The sequence below is a fragment of the Typopeltis vanoorti genome, chromosome 13 (genome assembly GCF_054136105.1).
Source record: "Typopeltis vanoorti isolate ZY-2024b chromosome 13, IOZ_Tvanoo_1.0, whole genome shotgun sequence".
In the NCBI taxonomy this organism is placed as follows: Eukaryota; Metazoa; Arthropoda; class Arachnida; order Uropygi; family Thelyphonidae; genus Typopeltis; species Typopeltis vanoorti.
This window is the reverse complement of record NC_143561.1, coordinates 16,019,820-16,042,370: the sequence shown is the minus strand read 5'-3', so window position 1 is coordinate 16,042,370 and position 22,551 is coordinate 16,019,820. Positions and strand designations below refer to the sequence as shown.

The 22,551-nt window shown below is 36.3% G+C and overlaps 1 protein-coding gene across 1 annotated transcript in view; it reads right to left on the bottom strand.

The window, feature by feature from the left end:
• The window catches only part of LOC150099950 (carbonic anhydrase-related protein 10-like), a 121,759-nt gene that overhangs the window by 66,294 nt on the left and 32,914 nt on the right, over window positions 1-22,551 (bottom strand). Inside the window, exon 2 of the mRNA XM_090403181.1 lies at window positions 21,016-21,087. Within this exon, the coding sequence (XP_090259307.1) occupies window positions 21,016-21,087 (72 nt within the window). The remainder of the gene's footprint in view (window positions 1-21,015; window positions 21,088-22,551) is intronic.

Below are 22,551 nucleotides of genomic sequence, written 5' to 3'. Positions count from 1 at the left end.
ATAGCTAATATTATACTCTGGCAGACATGGCTAATATGAGATACGCGTACTTTTTTTTTCTCCTCAACACGCTGTGTCTGGTGCTCTGGATACTGTCGTATTCAAGTGTCAGATGGTACGAAGTCTTATATGATTCCCAACGATATATAGAAGAGCAAGTTGGGTTCCTAATACCGAAAAAAAGTCAATCTATCATCGCTTACATAAAACTATGACTACAATAGAATAATCAAATATATGACATCAACGTGTACGTGATGGTCCACGGTCTGTGTTTGGTGGGCTATTTAGCATGTGATTGATCATGGCATTGCCTTCTACTCATCTGATAATGACTTACAATATCATCCTTTGCCGGAGATCGCATTAAGTCAATATATCATTATTGATTGCTTCATTGAAAGCTAATCTGTCTTCATTACATCTCAATCTATAATTCCCAACGAACGTTGAAGTATCCTTGTGTGTGGATGACAGTCGGAAGATAATTAAATCCTTCTAGAAGACGGACAATCGAATGCACTTTATAACATAACGAGGGCGGACTGTTTCGGTGTCATTAAATATTGATCATTAATGACATTCAATTAGCAAGTACACACACATAATTAATACAGTTTTAGAATTCACTTTAATTATATTTAAGCACAAATTACATTCCCCCTCTGAATTATATCTGACGTTAGCGAATACTAGCATAAGTCTTCGATGTATAGATTCAAAAATAATAATCATATGTGTCATGTAGAGTGTATCAACCACTTGACCAATTTCTTATTCCAATTCTTAGTTCATTTCAGATCATAAAATCTGTTTGGAATGGTGGAGACTCATCAGGCCCCCGATAAGGATTTTAGTGTACTTCATACTGTTGGATTTTTGAAATATAACTTCTTTTTCACGTTGATTTATCCATTCTTTTCTCATATTCCGCTCATTGTGACTACAGTCTTGATTTGTAAATGAATGTGGACAAATGCAAGCTTAAATATTTGACTGTTATATACACGACGGACCTAAAAGGAAAGAAAGTGCAATGAAAGACAAGAATATTGTAGAGTTTCAAAGACCTTTACTTACCTGGTGTGATGAGTAAGATAGGGACAGTCAATAGCCACACCAGTTCCAGGACAAACCCCCGCATATCAGGGAGGATGGAAGCAGTTACAAAAAAAAAGTTCCTAAAAGCCAAAGACTATGATGTCATTGTTAAGCATGGAGTCATTCCTTGACATAGAACGATCCTGCTCGGTACTTGGAGTCGTGGCATTGACTAGAGCTGTTTAGGGAGGAGTGAGACGCAGTTTTTCCCGAGACTTGACGAACTTTGACCTCGTCTCAACGATGCCACACTAATTACGACACTGACTTTCCCGTGCAGCTCATCTTAATTGGAGAATGTCCCTGTAAAAAAGAGCTTCACTTCTACTTAAGGGCAGTGGTGGTAAGGGGAGGGACGACGACGTCTATCGAGTATAGTCACACCGCTTCGACACTCACTCGCTGTACGGTCCGCCCGGTGGACTCCAACGAATACCGTCACATAAGATAGGAAGTTGGCAACCCGCTTTTGTTCGCTTTCTCTCTATCTTTCTCTCTCTCTCTCTCTTAGGATCGATTTCCACGTGATCTCTGGCGCCCTCTGCCGGAGATATTCAGTAGTCGAGCTGGACACACACAGGTAACTTCGCTCGGCCAGAGAAACACGAGCAAATAGCAGATTAGTTTTTTTTTTATGTGTGTGCGTGTGTGTGGTCACTCTTTAACATCTGTCGGTACGTGCTGCGTCGTAAGAAGACAAAGGATTCTGCACTAGTTACACTCTTCTAACAACAAAGTTAGGGTCTCCACTCTAATGAATTCGAGTTCCAATCGTTTTGTTGTTAGCATCGATTGCTTTTTCAACTGTTGCATGTCGTGACCATCCATTATTAGTTAGTTAACTATTAATGGTTATTGAAAGCGTGGATGCAATTACTCTCAATCATTTCCGTAGTTATTAAATGAAAGAAGGTGTAATTGAGAATGAGTGTTCGATCATTAATTAGCTGTCTTTGTTTTCACCTCGAAATTGCTCGCCAGTTTTCAGTTAAACTTTTGTCTAAATTAGTTAAATTTAACTAAAATATTTAACTAAAATAGTTAAATTATGTTATTGTCCTAATATGTAGTAGCTTGAGCATTTGAGAATAGCTAAATGCTTTTATTACGTACTTAATATAAGTAATATAATATGTAACTACCAACAGAATTTTAATTGTTATTACGTGATAGATAATAATCACTAATTATTAATTTTGGTTGCAAGGTGATGAATAATAATTAGTCATTTAGTTGTGACGTGGTGAAAAACTTATAATATTAGTTTCGATGTGATAATTAGTACACTGATTTGTTAGGCAATCCTGTTACCATTTCGAGTGTTACTGGTTGCTAATAAAATCTTCCTTGATGTCGATTTTTTTTCCTAGCTTGGTCCGAATAATACACTCCATTGAATTGTTAAAAGATAAGCTTTGTTTTAATGGTATTACTACAGGGGTCTCTCTCATCTTTTACAACACTTTAGTATCATGAATAAATCGAATAAGTCGAAAAATGAGTGCTTTTATGAAAACCAAGTTTAATATCTGTAATTTTGAAGCTGAATTATGAAGGGATAATAACTGATTATCGTACACATCTTAACAAGTGTCTTCAATAGATGATCGTATTGTGGTTCAGTGATGATCACCAGTGTTCAACAATGGCAACGTCATTGACATCGAGGAGTCAATGATGTCTTTCTCGACGAAGACTCCTGGTAATATTTAATGAGAATAAAGTTAAAAATTGAAGGACATAGTGGATCAAATGGAATGGACTGACTGCAGATCCAAGAAGATAAGATTGAAGAAAATATATGCAAAATACAAAAAGAAGATAACATGGATGGATGAGATCGAAATACTCTGGTTTTACCAAAAATTACAGAACAAAGAGAAAAATCACAAGCAAGTGGATACATGAAGACAATGGTCAAAAAACAAGAGTTTAAAAATGGGATTGCCAAAGTGCATCAATAAGGGATGGCCACATTCCGATGTTTCGTACTAGCGATAATGGTGTCCAAGAGCTTGGTTGGTAATAGCAACCATTGTTCTTGCAAAGATCTTCTAAGTCCCTCAAGGTTTTGTGGAAGGGGTTTGAGAGTAGCGACACATCTACCTAAAGCATCCCAAGACATGCTCAGTGGGATTAAGATCAGGAGACCTGGCTGGCTAGTCCATACGTACGGTAGTCTCTTCTTGAAGATATTGGCCCATGAGCTTCGCTCAATGAGGATGAATATTATCGTTTTTCAGGATAAAGGACTCCCCATCACATCCACATACGGGTCCAGGACCTCGTCTCCATAAGATGCAACATTTATGGTTCCACTAGGAAGCACATACAGGTTGGTGCGTCCACCTAATGAGATTTATCCCGTATCCATCGCACTACCTCCACCATAAATGTTCCTTTCATGGATATTAGATGGATCATAAAGTGTCCCTGGTTCTGTCCAGATCAGAGAATAGTTTTGTAGATCAAACTGACTCGTCGGTAAAACAATGTCGATACAGATCAAGTTGATGTAGAGCCTGGTCCATTTCAAACGTTCTGTCCTGTGGCATGGGGGAAATAGGGCCACGCAGACTGCCGGTCGCCTACCAGACCACCTTCGTAAAGCCTTCTACGCATAGTGGAAGCAGATACCAATGTTCCTGTAGCCGACGAGAAGTCAGATCATATCTGATTCCAGCTATCAGATGCTGTTTGTGGCTGTTGAAATTGGCGCGGTCTGTGAACCAAGGAATAACCCACATGCAACCAACCATCAGGCTACCTCTGCCTGACTGACCTTTAGCCTTACGATAACTCACCATCTGAATTCATCGATTAAATGATATCTTGCAGTCATAACCAGGAATTTTGTTCGAAATGTCTTATTCTTATTCCAGACACAAAATAGAAAACCACTCCGAAACGCCCGCTTTTTATGTTGTGGCTCATTTGCATATACAACTGACAATGTCACTTTGTATGCGATAACTTGACTCAACATCACTTTTTATGTAATGTACCTGATTTTCATGTCCCCCCGCCCCGAGCTATCGCGATTTTGCTCTTCATTCCTTAATTTATGGAAATCAGTTTAGGGAAGACATATCATGATACGAAATGTATGATAGAGAATAAGAACAAATAGAAGAATGGTATTTATCTCTCCCTTTAGGAGATGCTAGTTAAAGAAGAAGAAGAACGTACTCCTTTCTTAAAAAATGAAAATTACAAATGCCTGAGAATGCATTTATGAAAAAAAATCCAAAATGCAATGTGTCTGACACACGGAACAACCAAATAGGCAACATTCACACAATGAAATCTTGAACTTGCAATTTTAACATTCATGAGTCAAAATATTATGACTACTTAGCTGGTATCGCATTGGGCCTCCTTTTGTGAAGATAAACGCTTGCACTCACCTAGGCATTGACTCCACTAGACCATTCGTGGTATCTTGAGATATTCTGGACCAATCAGACAATAATGTTCCAGAGATCAACGATGCCCTGCGTCGACAGGCGGATGTTGAATTCCACATGATCTCACAAATGTTGGATGGGATTTCAATCAGAAGAATTAGGTGACCACTAAAACACACGGAATGATTGGATATGTTATTAGAACTAAACGTGGATGCTTGAAGAGTGTCCACATACATCGGGCCATATTTCCACCATGTAGGGCAATACTTCGTCCAAATAACCCCTAGGTAAGAATTAGCTGTCAAGGTTCAATGGGAATGACAAACCGATTAATGTCCATCAGAACAATTTCCCCATATCAAGATATCACCACCACTGGCCTGTTTCTGGCCAACCGTACAAGTCTGATTGGCCGGAAACAGGTTTATGAGTATATAAAAACACAGTGCTTGGAAAGAAGTCAACGGATACCCCCCCCCCCATGAACAAGGCGCTCGTGCCATTCAACGAGTCACGTGTTTGACTCGTTGCATCGTTGCACTCAGTGCAACTGTGTCCTGGTAAAATGGCTGCGAGAAGGGGAAACTGAGTTTGAACGAGCGTTACCGATGAAAAAGCTTTATATAAACCACTCTTATTCTTCTTTTGGAATTATAAACACCAAGAAGTAGACTTACCGTTCCTTTGTCATCCAGCAAATAAAGTACGTGCTGGACTGCCAGTATTACAGTATCATTATATGACAAATGCTGTCCGAATAAGAAAAGAAAGTCTTGTCCTGTAATCATCCAAGCAAATCTGTTTTGCCATATCTGTTAGGTTTTTTAATTGACTTTTTCTGGTTCCCACAACTATAAAGGGCCTCGCCCTGAAACCGTGCCAGGTTATTACCAGAAAATCTATACAACAAATTTCACAAAGAGGTATCAACATAATTACTACCAAAGAAAAAGACAGATATGAGATAATATTTGACCACCATTAACATCAACCGCCTGATCTAGGAGCTAACGAGGATCTTTTCTTCGAAATTCTGGCTAGGGTGTGTTGTTATACACTTAGACAAGATCTGTCTTGAAGAATCGGCCATGGGAACATATCAGTTCAATGGAAACACACAAAAGCAAACAGATTTATGACTGTCCACTTGCGCAACACATCTGGATAAATGTGGGTAAGGCTTTGCAAATTCCAACCTTCACGTTCGACGAGGGGTTATTCCTTTTTTTTCCCCTCTCGGGATGAACAACTAAACCCAACTTTATATGTTCCTCATTGCAGAACTAAAGTATCCTATTTAGAAGACCGTAAAGCGACATATATCTGACCCCTACTGAACTTATATAATACTATTAATATTTTATCACTCTCTTTTCTGCTTCCTCATTTTGAAAAAAAGTTCTTTTAGGCATACCAGGCTTTGCAGAACAGTGGGGCAACCCAACGATCATCTGCAGATTAGATCAAGGTAAGTTCCTTCGGTTTGTTCTTCCGTTTATTTGAGTATCAATAGTGTTTTTTTTTCTTTCTTTTAATTTGCTTTCCTGTATTCTCTTAACGAAGTAGAAATTCTAAATGAACTTGTACTGCGAAGGCAAACTCGAAGCCGGAAGCCCCGAAAGGGAGGCCTCTCCCAGCCGAATTGTACACCCTCTTTCTCTGTTTCTATTTCAGTACATACACGAACACACAGAAGACGAACCACACCGTTCTCTGAGAAAGATAAAATGAAGTTATAAATAATTAATCATTTAAAACCAGTTACTAAGATCTAGAATAACAGATCAGTGTACACTATCTACCAATAATTGTCCGGACATCCTTGTTACTTGAAGTTATGGAACATTCCAGGTTTGTAAATAACAAAAAAGCGGTGTACAGATAGTAGGAAGCAGTATTTCATCATAGCACTTGAATCCAGGTAGTATAGCAACACGACGTGAACTCAATGACTTCGAGATGGTCTTATCGTGGACTGTCACATTGGTGGCATATCCAAACCTGCCATTACCGTTCAACTGATGCATCTAAAATTAACATTTGGTGATGTGATCAACAAATGGAGACGTTCTGGCATCAATGGTGCAACAAAACACCCAGGACGACCGCCAAAAATGACTGACAGGGACAACAACGTGATATCACGATATGTGTCATGATATGCCTTCATCATGGTGAGCACTACTACTGTACGAAAAGAACTCCATTTAATAGGTTTCTAGGGAAGAGCAGCGGAACACAGGCTGAACATCACAACAACGAACAACGCGGCTCATCTAGCCTGTTGCAAAAAGCACATGAACTAGACCAATGGAAAATGGTATCCTGGAGCGATGAATGAAAGTTCACCTGTTTCCAGTCTGATGGCAGGGTGTGGAGGCAGCCTGGTGAACGCTTGTTACCACAGTGTGTTGTACTCACAGTAGAGTTTGGTGGTGGAGGAGTAATGGTGTGGGGTGCATTCAGTTGGTTTGGAGTGGGACTACTGGTCGTTGTCCATGGTTCCATGAAGGCAGCTCAGTACCTTGATATTCTGGATAATCAGGTGCTGCCTACACTGTGAAGGTTTTATGGAACGGACCCGTGTTACTATCAAGACGACAATGCCCTATGCCAAAAATCGAGCTGTCGCTGAACTCAGTGCTGCTTTGATGGAGGAATGGAGACAAATTCCACCCGATGTCTGCCGCACACTGGTGGAAAGCCTCTCGCTCTATCAAATGATGTAGGAGGTGATCAAAGCCAAAAGCGGACATACCCAATATTAGGGTTCGCTTGCTGTATCAATTGTAAATTGATAAAGTGTCCGGACAATTACTGGTAGAGAGTGTATTTGTACACGCTATCTCAGGGAACTCACTGAGTTTGATAGAAGCGTTGTGATAGGATGCTATGTTGCAGGCATGTCTTTTCTGCAAACTGTTGACAAACTGGCCATCTGATATTAATCAGCGATACCATACTGAGATCGAAGTACACAGAGCCAATTGCGAGTGCTACCGCAGTAGACAACCCACCACACTCACAGACCGTTAGAGTAGGGTGCTACGAGGAATAATATGTAAAACCCGTCATTAGTTCCATCGACCTGTTGAATGTGGACTTCCGGGCATCGACTGGAACATGAATCTTCATAAAAACATTCAAAACCAGAGGCTCATAAAGGACCGCAATATGTCAGCTCCACATTACCCGAACCAACATGCAACGTCGTCTTCAGTGGTGCAAAAAGCATGTACAGTGGGATGTGTAAGCTTAGAAAGGTGTGTTATGGAGCGACGAATCATGCTACATCTTCTATCAACCAGATGGGGGAGGGTGTAAGTGTGGCAGATCTCTGGTGAACTTCTACTAGAGTAACACCAAACCAGAATATTATACTAAACTCCAAGGGGTATCTGAACATTGTGGACAATGCATTGCTTACCACTCTTTCAGCAAGACAGTACACCGTGTGTGTGTCATAAGGCTGCTACAACTGCTTGGTTTGTGGGCATGAACGTCACAGCACTTGATTGGCTCTCACAAAGTCCTGATCTCAATCCTATTAAGCATGGGATGAACTAGAACGTCGGCTGAGGTCAAGGGACGTCCGCCCAGCAACAGTCCATGACCTCATTACATGCTTACAGGAAAAACGGTCAAAAATTCCCATTGATCGTTATTATACGCTTGTGGAAAGTGTGTCCCATAATATTACCGAAGTAATCGCAGAGAAAGAAGGTCCTACATCTCATTAAGGTGGGCGCCATGGCTGTTTGTTCCTCACACTACGGTATCCTTTGACTTTTTTTTACAAGCAGTGTAGAATAACTGTTCATATAAGAACTGTAAACAGATATTCGAACTAAAATCGTTATAAAGGAAAGACAAACGCATTTTCTTACTTTCAGTATAAAGAATTCATAGTTTTAAAAATGGACTGCTCAACAGACTTTGCTACAAATGCATTATGAATTCAATACACTGATCCACAAACGCATTTCCACACATATCGCAGAGAAAGAACACTTGATAAAAAGCAAAAATAGAAGTAGATAGACTAATTCTAATTGGAAGCAACTACACCTATGCCACACCTACTCAGTTATGACTCGATATACTGTAGTTAACTAAAATGGAATTTCTCAACAAGAGTAGCAAAGTTAACTGTGTTTTGTTTGTAACAAGTGAAAGTTACAGTGAGGCAGGATTTAATTGAGCTCCTTATGCAGTATGCTTGTAATAGGACTGTTATGTTGAAAGATGTTTTTACTTATTACTAGTTCGCTAAATTAGTACTGGCTTAGATTCCTTACAAAGAAACGTCACTATAAATATAAATGTCACATATTTTATAAATAAATAAATTTCACATATTTGAAGAAATTCGCAGAAGGGTATATTTATAGTCCTTAAAAGGACTGGCTTAAAGGGGCGAAGCAAGAATGCTTTTCATCTTCCCCGTTATCTGTAGAGGACAGTGTAGGGATGAGGTGTTATTGAGCTATTAAAGCTCTGATCATGGCAGGAGGGTAACAGCAATAGCCAAGCCTCAGTTAAAACTTCATTGACTACAGAATTGGTATTAATCCATCAAAATTCCACCCTGAATTCGGGTATATTTATTTATCCTTATAGTCCTTATAAGGACTGGTTTAAAGGAGCGAAGCAAGAATGCTTTTCATCTTCCCCGTTATCTGTAGAGAACAGTGTAGGGATAAGGTGTTATTGAGCTATTAAAGCTCTGATCATGGCAGGAAGGTAACAGCAATAGCCGAGCCTCAGTTAGAACTTCTTTGGCTGTAGCATTGCTATCCATTACCCTCCAAGGGTTTCTTCCATTTATATCTTCCCTTTTCTATATTTATTTACTTTTATTCTGTAGCATCTTATAATTATGCTTTAATTAATAATATTTGGTGTTGGAGGAATTTCCATATTTATTTTCAAAATATTCATAAAAATCTAATAAAATAGTAATATTTGATTGATTGATATTTTATATTTCAAAATTTTCTTAATTGCAAATAAATTAGAATGGCAATTTTTCCCACATGGTAAAATTTTTTATCAAAAATGTCCTGTAGTGTTAATTTATTTGAGCTAAATATTATATATATTGCTTCCTTTAGTGTTGTTTTAAAAATGTAGTGTTCCACTTGAATTTACCACTTCTTTAATAACTTGCAAAAAAAGTAATATTTTTGTATATTATTTTATGAAATATAAATTAATAGATATAAAATTGAAAGATAACTAAATAAAATTTCATTTTTTTAAAATAATTTTTCTGTTAATCTTTATATCCCATTCTATTACTAGTATAATCATTCTACATATTTAATGAAAGAAAAAATATGTAATAATTTAAAAGTAAATAGTATTATATTTCTATTTTCTTCAAATCTTAAAAAAAAACTTATTTTTATTACGTTTGGTTGCTTCCCGAGATTACCACATTATTACAAAATGGTGGAAAATTGATAAAAAAGGAAAGGAAAATATTTTAAAGAAAAAAAAAAAATATTAGTATTTTATGTTGCCTTCTAAATATAAATCAAGTAATTTATATTTCATAAAATATTGTAAAATATTACAGTTTTTTATTTAAACAAATACTGTATATAAGTATTTAATTATAAATTTAAAATGTTTAATTATGAACCCAATATATAAATAAATTAAATATTTATTTTATGAATTAAATAAAGGTATTCTTGTTTACTAATTAATTCCGATGCCTAGTTTCACTGACCTGTACAGATAATTGGCAGTGTTTTAGAAAGTTTATGAGAACTTCAATGTATAAATATATTGAAGGGTGCGAAATACATTTGATGACGTCATATAGTTATTCAGTATCGCAGATCAATATGAAGAATCGTCTAATCACGTGAGTTCTAAGTGCACTGAAACGACTCTAGATCCATTCCCTATAAATTTTGTGAACTATTTTTGGGAAGTTCACTTTTTTATTTTCTTTCTTCTACTTGGTATTTCTTCCACCTCGCTTCACAGATCCTTCTCTGGGCTAAAGAAAATCTTATTTCACCAAATCAAGGAACACCCTCTTGCTTTAACACAATGCGTAACAAGATCAAATAAGATTTGCTAGAGTAGCTCCCTCTCTCGGGAAAAAATTATCTTTTTATGTTTCAGCAAAAAAAAAAGTATGAATATTTTAGCGTGGAAGGCCCTTACTAATTAGTAAATGTAGTTTTAGTAACGACAGTATTTCAGTTTAAGAAATATGTTCCCTTATGAGGTAGAGGTTTAATGAGGTCTCAGTTTTTGTTGTTGGTATTTACTCTGCGCTAGGGATTTTTTTTTTATTATTATTTGATTCCTAGGTCTTAAACACTTTAGGAAAAATGCATGGTCAAAGTAAATCTTAACCAGAATATTCAGGTTGAAAAATGAATATCCAACCCCAAAGTATAAAAAAATTGTACTTTAAAAATTATTTTAGCAAACCCTTAATTATGGTTAATAAACATTGTTAGAATTAATTTGTGAGTTATGAATAAGTTCAGCTGCAAGTGTGCAATTTTCGCTAATGTTTCTATTTATAGTATCTGTCAAGAGATGTCGTTTTATTTATTATTAAATTTACCTTTTATTGCAAGAAAACTTTCACAGCGAGAAAAAGCTCATGCAGAAGACATTTAATAGCAGAAGAATGCAATTTATATATATATATATATATATATATATTGCAGACGAAAAGTGATATTTTTGAATTGCAGACGAAAAGTGATATTTTTAAATTACAGACGAACAGCTACATGTTTTTAATTGCAGACGAATTCACTATGCATTTAAAACAGCAATAAAAACTCAAGTTTTGAAAGTATTAACAACCAAACAGCCGAGACTATCGAAAAAGTTATTTGTTAAATTAATGAAATATGAGAATCATGGCAATAAATAAATAAATACACAGACCGAGAACTTCTGTAAAACACATTTATTTAATATTAAACTCAGAGCACTATACGCGATATTTGTTGACAATCAAGGAGCCGATACCAGTAATAAAAGATATGTAATAACAACCATAAAATTATATCAAAAAGAGGTAACACTGTTCTAAAATTTCTGGATTCACTTTGATAACATAGACGTTCCGGAAAGCTTTTTTTTTTTTTTTTTTTTGTTAGAAGCATTTCTACTAATTCGTGGTCCGATGTCAATGATATCTATTATATCCTTTACGGACTTATAACTTTTATCTGTCCTTTTAATGACAATCGGTGGGTCAACGATTCTCTGACGAGGTATCTTTTGTCTAGAACTGCGAGATAAACCCATGATAAATAGAATCAGCTCACACATTTAACACTCTGTAGTAGCCTAGACAAGAAATAAATGAGCTGTCCTTATCCAAGTACTAGCCAACAATTGGAACGATGAGGTGAGACCAATCAAAAATTGTCCGTCCTGTCGTGTTGGCTGGTGCGTGCAACACAGTGATAGAGCAAAAAAAGGGAAAAAATACGATTTTTTTTTTTTTTTTTTTTTTGGAAACGGACGTACATTTGTCCCAAACGTCCCATATTTAGAACGAGAAAGATAAGTATAATACGTAAACGAAATACAGCACTTCCAAAGGTGAATAAACTAGATGCTCTAGGAATGTATAAATGTTTCATGTAAAAAAAAAATAATATTGTTAGTATCGCTTCGTCTGAAAGTACTGTAGAATAAACAAATTCTTCGCCATGTTGATCGTGAATATGAAAATGATTCCATTCTAATTGCGGTGCAATATACGAGAGATTGGTCTATCTCTTCAATGAAATGCAGCATGAAGGCATTTGAGATGTGGAGAATTAACAAAAAAAGGAAAAAAAAAACTACGAACCAACTTCTTGGTAACTTCTTACTAGAGAGCCAAAATGCCAACTATTTCTTTTTACGAGAAAAAAAGTCAAAGGAATGTATTGAGACTTACACTCCAATGGCCAACATTAATCACGCAAAGGGTTGGACCGAGAGAGAGACTAGTGGGGACTTTGAAAGGAAAATTCATCAACACAGTGAAGCATCCCTGGGATATTGTTATTGTTCGTACTGCATCCTCGGCCGAGTGTAGAAGACAGCCGTGTCGGAAGAGTTAACGCATTTAGGGAGTCGTCAATCGTAGTAAGAGCTCTTTAAGCATTTCGTTCCTATCTAATTGCATTTATCCTGTTGAAAGAGAAGTATGTGATGTTGGTCTGAGATCAAAGCTGCTGGTTAAGAGGTGAATATATTGCACCCTATTTGTCTAGTTACTTGTCGTAATGCTGATGCAGATCCATTGAGGGCAGCATAGTAAAGCATCCCCTTTGAACAGCATAGTGAAGCTGTTCACTATGAAGCTGTACACACAGAAATTTCCCTGTGTTCAAATAATTGGTTAGCAATAGTTTTGTGTGTTGTAGTCATTACTAATAATTATGTATTACTATTGTTGCTCGGTAACCGATTTCTAAATCAAGACAGCTCTTGAAATTATCGTTCACGCTTTGTTTATATTTTATTGCTATTGATGATTGACTGATTTACTGTTAACGTCATTACTGGATACGTATTTTGTGTTCTGTGACCTTAGGGTACATAAAAATACAGATAACTTTCTGTTTATAAGCTATGTCATTCTTTTTAATATAAACTTTAAAATATTTTGAGATTACACGACAAAACTATATTTTTAAAAATAATTTTATTTCCTAAATGGAAAATTACTCCTAAACTTTTATTTTTTATACAAATAATTTATATAATTTATCCACCTTCATAAATGTAACTTTATATATTTATAAATGCAAATTCATATCCACGTATATATATATTTATGAGTATGAATTTATGTATGAATCAATATATAAATATTCATATATTTATGAATATGCATTTGGAATAAATATACAAAAGTCATATTGTTTTAAATATTTATTTCTTTTTTTTAATATATTATACGAAGTTTAAACGCCTATACAAACATTCTGTCTTTTATATTTTATTGTACAGGGTGATTAAAGTATCGCTGTTTAGTGAGGTCTTGTGGCACGCCATCCATGGATCCAAATGCTGCGAAACTTTGGAGCAATGCGGAAGCGATATCTGACAAACAAAAAAAAAAGTAGTTCCACAATTCACCACCAGGTCACCTTATGTGATCGCTAATTCATAAGTAGTATAGAAATAGAAGACACGACACGACATAAATAAAAAAAAAAATGAATTTTAATTTGGAAAAGATTTTTGGAAAATTTTCCAGTGTTTTTTTTTTTTTTTTGTTCCTTTTTCTTTGGGGGATGCCCGGGCCCCTCCTCCCCCCCCCTCCTCTGGGTAGGCCACTGATTCTGGTTGTTAATAATGCCCACCGTGATAGCACTAACCTTTCCCCAGCGTGTTTTGCTTGTGAAGCTGTTCTACCTAAACTATTGCAATGCTGTTGCTGCGCTCCGCGAATTTCTTCGCCTGAACATCAACGATATCCACCATCTCCATGCGCTCTGCGAAGAATAATTAGTCGGTTTGAAGAAACTGGATCGTTGGGAAACAACAAGTGGATGAGGTTGCTACTGCCGTTGTGGAGAAGGCCGTGAATAACAGCGTCGGTTACTGTAGGGCATGTACTGTACCAAGACACACGGATGTGCCTCACACAACTGTATGGAAAATTCTACAGAAGATTCTGCATTTCTATCCATTCAAGATAACCCTGACGCAGGAATTGCACCCACATGACTTTGAAAGTCGACTGACATTCGCTTTAACATTCCTTGCTCGAGTGTTGGGCGCTGCGTGGCCGTGGATGATTTGTGGGGAGATGAGGCTCACTCAAGTTCACTTGAAAGGAGCTGTGAATATCCAAAATTACGAGGTATGGGCTACGTAAAACCCTCATGCAATCCAACAAATTCCTTTGCATTCACCCAAAGTTACTGCCTTGTGCAGGTTTACATCTTCGTTTATCATTGGACCATTCTTCTTTGAGGATATTCGCCAGTCGTGTCCTGTGACCCGCTCAGTTACTGCCGAGGGGTGTCGCGATAGGATAAACAATTCTGTTGTGCCACAGCTACAACAGCGCCTGTGCATGGATTCACTCAGGGGGGCCCCTCCACACATCGATCGATCAGGTCAGGAGGGGGATCTTCGAGAACATTTGACGAGAGCTAGAATGAATAACGGTGCGTTTAATACTGCATAGCCATTCACCTGATCTGTCCCCCCCCCCGTGACCTCTCGCTCTGGGGATTTGTCAAAGATAGGGTTTTTCGGGATTATCCTGATACATCGCCATTGCTGAAAGCATTTTACAGCATGTGTGCAACATCAGTTCCGACCAGTTGCGTTCTGCCGTTTGAACAAGCTGTGCAAAGGATGCAGTTTGTGGCATACCTGGAAGGGCAGCATATTGAACAGAAGAGCCCGTGAACGCATAATGGAAGTGAAGAAAAATGTGTTATTTATGAGTGCGTCGCTTCACACACAGAAAAATTACTACATCTATATTCGGTCCACCATACAGCGCACCTAGTGGTAAATTTTGGAACTAAACCCCCCCCCCCCCAGATTCGCAGCATTTGGGGGGGTTAGTTCCAAAATTTACCACTAGGTGCGCTGTATGGTGTACCGAATATAGATGTAGTAATTTTTCTGTGTGTGAAGCGACGCACGCATAAATAACACATTTTTCTTCACTTCCATTATGCGTTCACGGGCTCCACAAAGCTTTAAAAAGTATTCCTTTTTAAAGCTTAGTGGAGCACACCACTCTAAAAAGGAATACTTTAATTTTGGTCAGTCTGTATTTTATAAACAAATATTTTATATAAGATGCTTAGAAGCCAAAGGATACTAGCGACATTTTGAAAAAACAGTCGAGTTAATTGCAAGTATGGGGAGCTAAAGTAATATAAAATTTGTTTTTCTCAGTTTTCTCATAAGCCAATTGGCTTATGAGATTATGTAAATTAAGTGGATATTAAATCCAACATCATCTCAAAGCCGAATACAGAAATTATAGAAGTTTCGTGCGAAAATTGACCAGAAAGCTCGCAGGAATACACCGCCACCATACTACGAGTTGCCCTAGCCTAGGGGTCGGCAACCTTTTTGGATTGAAGAGTCATTTTTAAAATTATATCTGTTAAAAAAAAAAAATTAGGGAGCCGCACGCAGTGATGAGCAACCAGTGGTCCGTGGTTGCATGCGGCCCTCTCAGGATTTTTGTGCGGTCCACGGTGTTCGTTTTGTATGGCAGAATTAGTACATTTTAATTAAAAATCTATTTTATGAATGTTGATTTTTACATGTGGATTTATTTGTGCAGGTTAAAAAATTAAAATATAGCTCAATGATGGAAAATAAATTAATACTTTCTTATCAAAGAAAAAGAAAATATTCTTTATGCTGATCGAACCGAGATTTACTATTTAATTGCTCATCACTGCTTTAAATTTAGAAACTACATTGAAAAATAATATAATTAAATTATTTATTCAGTGTTTTTTAAGTAACACATTATCATACTTGTAAAACACAGGGGTGGCATGTCACACGAAATTATATGATATTATTAAATATTAAATAATAAAACAAAGATTTGCTCCTCCTTACAAAAACATATGTACAAAATCCAATAACATACCTATTTCTTTAATTTTTTTTTTTAATTTAAAATATCTTTTTAATGCGACTTTTGATGTTGAACTTCTTGGGATAAGTTTCTCAATATGAGGCGAATACGCCGTAATTTTCATTTTCAAACATGACGAAAGACTCACGTTGTTTAGTTGGTTTCTCAACTTACTTTTAATAAAATTCATGTTAGAAAATATTTGCTCACAGAAATATGTCGATCCGAAAATCGATAGAAATCCAAATGCGTATGTTTGAAATCACCGAATGTAAGTGTCCAGTAAACAATTCCACGTGTCAAATACAATCTGATCTTGCTTTTTAAGATCTTCTATTTCAGACCATTTTTTTGTATTGCATGGGTAGATTTTTTGTCTTTCCAACTCCTCCAGGTCAGCTTTAAAATTTCTAAATTTTGAATTCCACAAATCCTGGGTTTTCAGGTCCTCTAACTGAAGTTCAAATGCAGTCTCATCAATTCCAGCAAAAGGTGAAAAATTTAATTCGGCAGGATTAATTTCAAGCGGTCGCAATAAAAATGATATAGTTGTTTTGTTCTTTCTAAGCTCCTCAAATCTCCCATTAAATGCAGATCGCATATTTACCACAATTTCTTTGAAAAAGGTTAAATTTATGGAATTATTATCAGCTTGTGATTGTTGATATTTCTTCAACGTAAGAAAATGTGCCTTTCTCTAAGTCTGTCGCAGAAAAATATGATTTTTGTTCAAACGAAATCACTTCTAAAAGCAAAACTGCTGTATTTCCCTTTCCCTGTAGTTTCTTATTTAGTGCATTTAAATTGGAAGTCACATCCACCATAAAGTAGAATTTTTGTAAAATGTAAATAGAATGTAAAGATGGATTATCGCGTATGATTTCAAAGAGTTCAAACATGAAAGTATTACATTTTTCAGCATCGCATGTACTATTTTCAATTGTAAAATATCCTCGACTTAATGTAAAATGTCCTTAATTTATTGCAGATGCTAAATTTAGAGTTTTTAGTTTCTAATTTAATAAATAACATTCATTTTGCATTATTCAAAAAATAGATTGTTTAATAAAGAAAAGAGCCGCAATTATTCATTCAAAGAGCCGCAGGTTGCCGACCCCTGCCCTAGCCGAATCTAATAGGAAAAGCACGAACGCTAAAAGCACCCATATATTGCCTTCTATTGGTTCATTTTGATAGGTTTCACTTGTCTGACAGCTGTTTCAAGCTCATTGGTTTTCGTCAGAGACTAGGCAGAAATCTAAGAGAGCAAAAATTCTCAGTACCAGGGAACTTGAAGCGTCAGAGAGGTGTATTTTTCGTAAGTGAACTCTCGGTCGGTGCTTATGAGATACTCCATAGAACTTGCTATACTTACTGAACTTTGACTTCAATTTTTTCAAAACTAGGTTTTTGTCACTTGCTTCTAAGCACCTCATATCAAGTTGAAACATATATACAAAGATTTTATCCATAAATTAATGATACAGAAGTTATATATTTGGTTTAATCCTTTATCCAAGTGTAAGCAAACAAAGTTTGCGCCTTCGATTGAAAATACTTCAGGCGAAATATTTTCAGGACTGAGGCAACTCGTGGTAAAGGTGGTATACTAAGGCAAGTGATTAGAACTTATACTACGAGTTGCCCCAGCCCTGAAAATACTCCAGGAGCAAACTTTGTTTGCTTACACTTGAATAAAAGATTAAACTAAATTTATTATAATCTAATAAGTGAAAAATAAACTTTCAACATCTTTCTCTAAATCCAGAGTAATTTAATAATAAGGTGGTACACCTTTTGGCAACTGATATACGTAAATATGACTTTTCCATTGCTTCCACCTTGGTATCACCACCTCTGGGTCTGGCTCCCACTGATGAGACCTCCATAAAGGTCGAAACTAGTCTGGGTAGTGGCCCTTCTCTTAATGCATAACATTGTACATGTCCGCAAGCAGATGTGCTTTGCATTATGGGATATACTGAGATAGGAGTGATGTTAGCTTGGGATACCTTTACCACGAGTTGCCCCAGTTCTGAAAATATTTCAGACACAAACTTTGTTGGCTTATAGTTGGATAGAGGATTAAACCAAGAATATAACTTCTTAGTATCTTTAATTTATAGTATAACCAAGTAAAAAAAAAACTAATATATTATAACTAAGTGAAAAAACAATATAATATAAAATAATATATTATAAATAAATATATTTATTTATAAATAAATATCTTTTTATTAGTTCGAACAAAGATATAAAAATATTATCTTTTACTTATTTTTAAATTACGCAGTTATAAAGATAAAAAACACTAAACTAAGTAACGTATAATTTACATGAAACCTAAACAATAAAAAAAAAATATATATATAAATGTATTATATGAAAACGAATATATAAAAATAAAGTAAGTATACAATGTATTGCACATACGAGGAGGAATCACCCGAATGTATTCTGAGTATTGTTCGCAAGCGAATATTTCAAGGCAACCCAGCTACAGTACAGCTGTTTTCTATATTCTAATCATTGTCTCCGAGTTATTCCCATAACATTGCTATTGTTCGGCAGTTATTTTCAATGATGCAATCGATGAAATGGCAAACTGTTTTTGCCCAATATTTCCAGACCAGCAAGACTTTTAGATTGCTTTTCTAGAAGTTTATTATCCTTAAAATAACTTTGGCATATGAAACGGAAGAAGCAGAATTGCTTCTATTTAGCAGAGATCGTATTCTCTGGATTCCAAATTGATTGATAAAATAACCTTGATCAGTGTAATGTCTTTGGCTGCATTGATTTTTCTGATTGCTTCTGTACTTCTATAAAATAATAATTCTGCGTCCATCATGTTCCATTTGCCAGGAACTCTCACAGTTTACGAAGCCATCAGTCATCGGAGCTGGAAAAAAATTGCTTTAATGAAAAACAGTGAATTGCTTCCGGTAGGTGGCACTTTTATCCTATATTTTAACTCGCTTCATTAAATAGCTATGACGAATGCTTAAAGTGGAAGCGTGTTGTTCATTTAGCCAGCGGTTTGGCTTTGTATTTCGCAACAAAAGATCCTTTTTCTTGTGACGCTAACTAAATGTGTTCTCGCTACGACACATGGACGACAAAGTGAAGCCTTTCTTTTAAATTGATTTTAAGGAAGTAAATAGGTTGCATGTATACACTGCTGGGTAACTGAAAAAATTACGGGAAAAAAATTGGTAGTATCACCGACTTAAATTGAAGCTTACAATATGAGAATATGAGTGTGGCGTGTGTATGGCAGCAGTCATTTTTCACTACTATGTTATTAAATATCATATCCTCTCTAGGTTTCATTTACATGAAACCTAGAGGGTAGAAGCATTGTAATTTTGACCCTTTCTTTTAAATATCAATTACACTGACTAGAGGTTGTATAAGTATAACCTCTATTATATTGGTAGCGTATATAGGGAAGAGTTAAGGGAGAAGAAATCGATTGATTATTTTATTGAAATGCTGAAGGTAATAGCTGTTGGAGAACAACTACAGAAGCTAACTAGCTTCTCTCGACTAAGCCAACCCTACCTTTCCACTGTGTGGTCTTCCCCCCCCCCCATTAGGGCTTGAGTGACTCTGGTGACGTGTATTGCTGACACCAATGCACACCTTCCTAGTGGGAGGAAATGTCACATAGGTTAAATTCACGCACTGTAGAGACCCCAGCACTCCCATTTTGAGGGTACATTTACAGGCTAGCCTCTTCATAGTAGGGACCTAACCCAATGGTAACTCATCAGTAAACTTCCTGGTCTGCTGAAGAAAACAAACAAACAAAGTATATCACGGACTTAAATTGAAGCTTACAATATGAGAATGTGAGTGTGGCGTGTACGTGGCAGCAGTCATTTTTCGCTATGTTATTAAATATATCATGTCTCACGTTAACAAACAGCGTACTGTCACTTACTAAGTCAGGCCTTAGTAAGTCAGGTTTAGTTGTTGTTGTTGTTTTTTTAAAACAAAAACAAAAACATGTTCGTGATATATATATATATATATATATTAATGGATATTCCAAGAAAATCATTGAAAAATTCCTTCTTAATCCTCCTAGACATCACTCAGAAGAAACAAATAGATTCAAAGGCAATATATCTATTCCTTACATAAGTACTGTTTCACACAAATTAGCAAAAGTTCTGAGAAAATACAATATCAGAACCTTGTTCACTCCACTTCCAAAGATCCGTTTCTTAATTAGCCACCCAAAACCTTGTCATCATCAACTCAAATACCCTGGTGTATATAAAATATTGTGTGATTGTAATATTCCTTATTTTGGGCAGACAGACAAATCTGTCGAATTGCGTATGGAAGAACACATGAGGGACATTACTTACAAGAGACAGCGAGCAAGTGCATTATCAAGTCATATCCTTTTCTCGGCTAATCCTAATGATGAAAACCAAAGTCACAAAGTCTGCTGGGAAAAATCTACTAACATTTTTCGTTGCAATGATGAATTGGAGAGAAAAATCGTGGAATCTAGAGAAATAATATTCAATCCTATATATATATATATATATATATATATATATAGGATTGAATTTGTGAGAATACAAAAGAATGATAAGGAACTCGCTATACAGAGATTTGCGCGCTCTCAAGAGGTCGTTTATGTGCCGCGCTGTCTCGTAGAGATGCTAATCCGTGTAGCCACTTTCTGTGTCACGCTGTTCACATATGGGACTGTAGGATAGCCACGTGTGTTCTTCTGATCGGTTTGCCTGTGTTGTGGGATAATGTAGTGAGTTCTTCTTACCATAAGGAGCCGTTATTGCTGGCTGAGCTACGGGGACTGTTCAGTAAACTTAGAGAATCACTTACTTCAACAAGAAAAGCACTTACATATCTTGGCAGTCTCATTACTGAATCCCGACAACACACTAACAGTCAAATACAGATTTAACAAAGGATGGCCTATGAATATAAACAAATATGGAAAAATAACAGCATTTCAAAAAGCTTCAAAATAAAACCATTATTATACTTACAGCAACACACGGAGACCTGGAGGAGACTCAATCAGAATCAAATACAAAAAATCAAAGTATTCCAAATGAAATTCTTAAGAGATATAAATTAGACTCAATGGTCAGAACACAAAAACAAATGAGCAAGTCAAACAACGAATCGAACTATAGAGAAGTTTTATCATAGCTATAATTCGTAATTCGTAAACAGCAATTAAGATGGTTTGGACACCTCCAAAGAATGTCCTTTCAAAGAGTAGCAAATATAGTCTTGAATGGAGTCATTGGAGGAGATCAAAAAGAACTTGACTACAATTATTCAAAGGTTTGCTCATAGGGGACTCAATCAGTCATCTAACGGATGTGAAAGAAAAATAAAAAGAATATTTGATGCATGACTAATGATAATAGTCTGTTTCAGATGTCTGGAACGGACTATTGTCATCAAAAGCTCTTGAAAAGTGGAATATTTATAAAACTGTGCGTGTTTTTGTTATAAAATGATAGCGTACGAATTAAATATGAACCAAGACTTTCATTGATCATTGGCACATGTAGGAAATTTGTTTAGAGATGGTTAGAAAAAACCCAGTAACCACACACGAAATAACTACCCTCACAAAGATGACTCCATTTAATAGTTATTTTTTTTCTTCTTTGCTATGAGCACATTGGATAAGCTATGAAATCGCCCTATGATCACGCAGATGGTGAAGATTTTTTTTCAAATTCCTTCTAACAACCTTTACAGCCCCTGACTGCTCTAAACAGTTCTCGTTGTGGCGCACCCACGAACCACTTTAGAGAGAATTGATAAACATGCCAATTATTGAACCCTACCTTAGGCTGCCCCACCCTACTGTAATGAAGTAAGCTGCAAGAGAAAATCACGTCCCGTGATAATCCCCTTGACATCTGGAAAGATTTATTGGCTCCTTATACAAGCAGGGACAAACTACCAAAGGGGTGGGCAAATGGGGGAAAATGCATTTATCATTAATCGGTGGTGGGCAAGGAACTCCATCTAGGGAGACGACATCGATAGGGGAAAGGAGAGAGGGGATGGTATTAATCGATCGATTCAACTGATGTCTCTCATTCATGATAATGATGTAATTGCTAATAATAGGCGTGCCCTTTAATAAACTTAAGACTGATGACATCGCAAATTGGTGACAAATAATGGCCTCTAAGAAACGCAGAGATTGTACTCTAGGAGGATAGTCTTTGAAAAATCACTTAATATATATTCACTAGTAAATCAATATAAACAGGGGCACTACAAATAATGATTACACTTTAAAATATTCATTATTTAAATAAAAACAGAAATTAAATGAGAGATGTGAATTTAAAAGAAATTCCAAACACGTATTCAAAGCAATCACCGTTGGTCACTTTGATTTTTTCC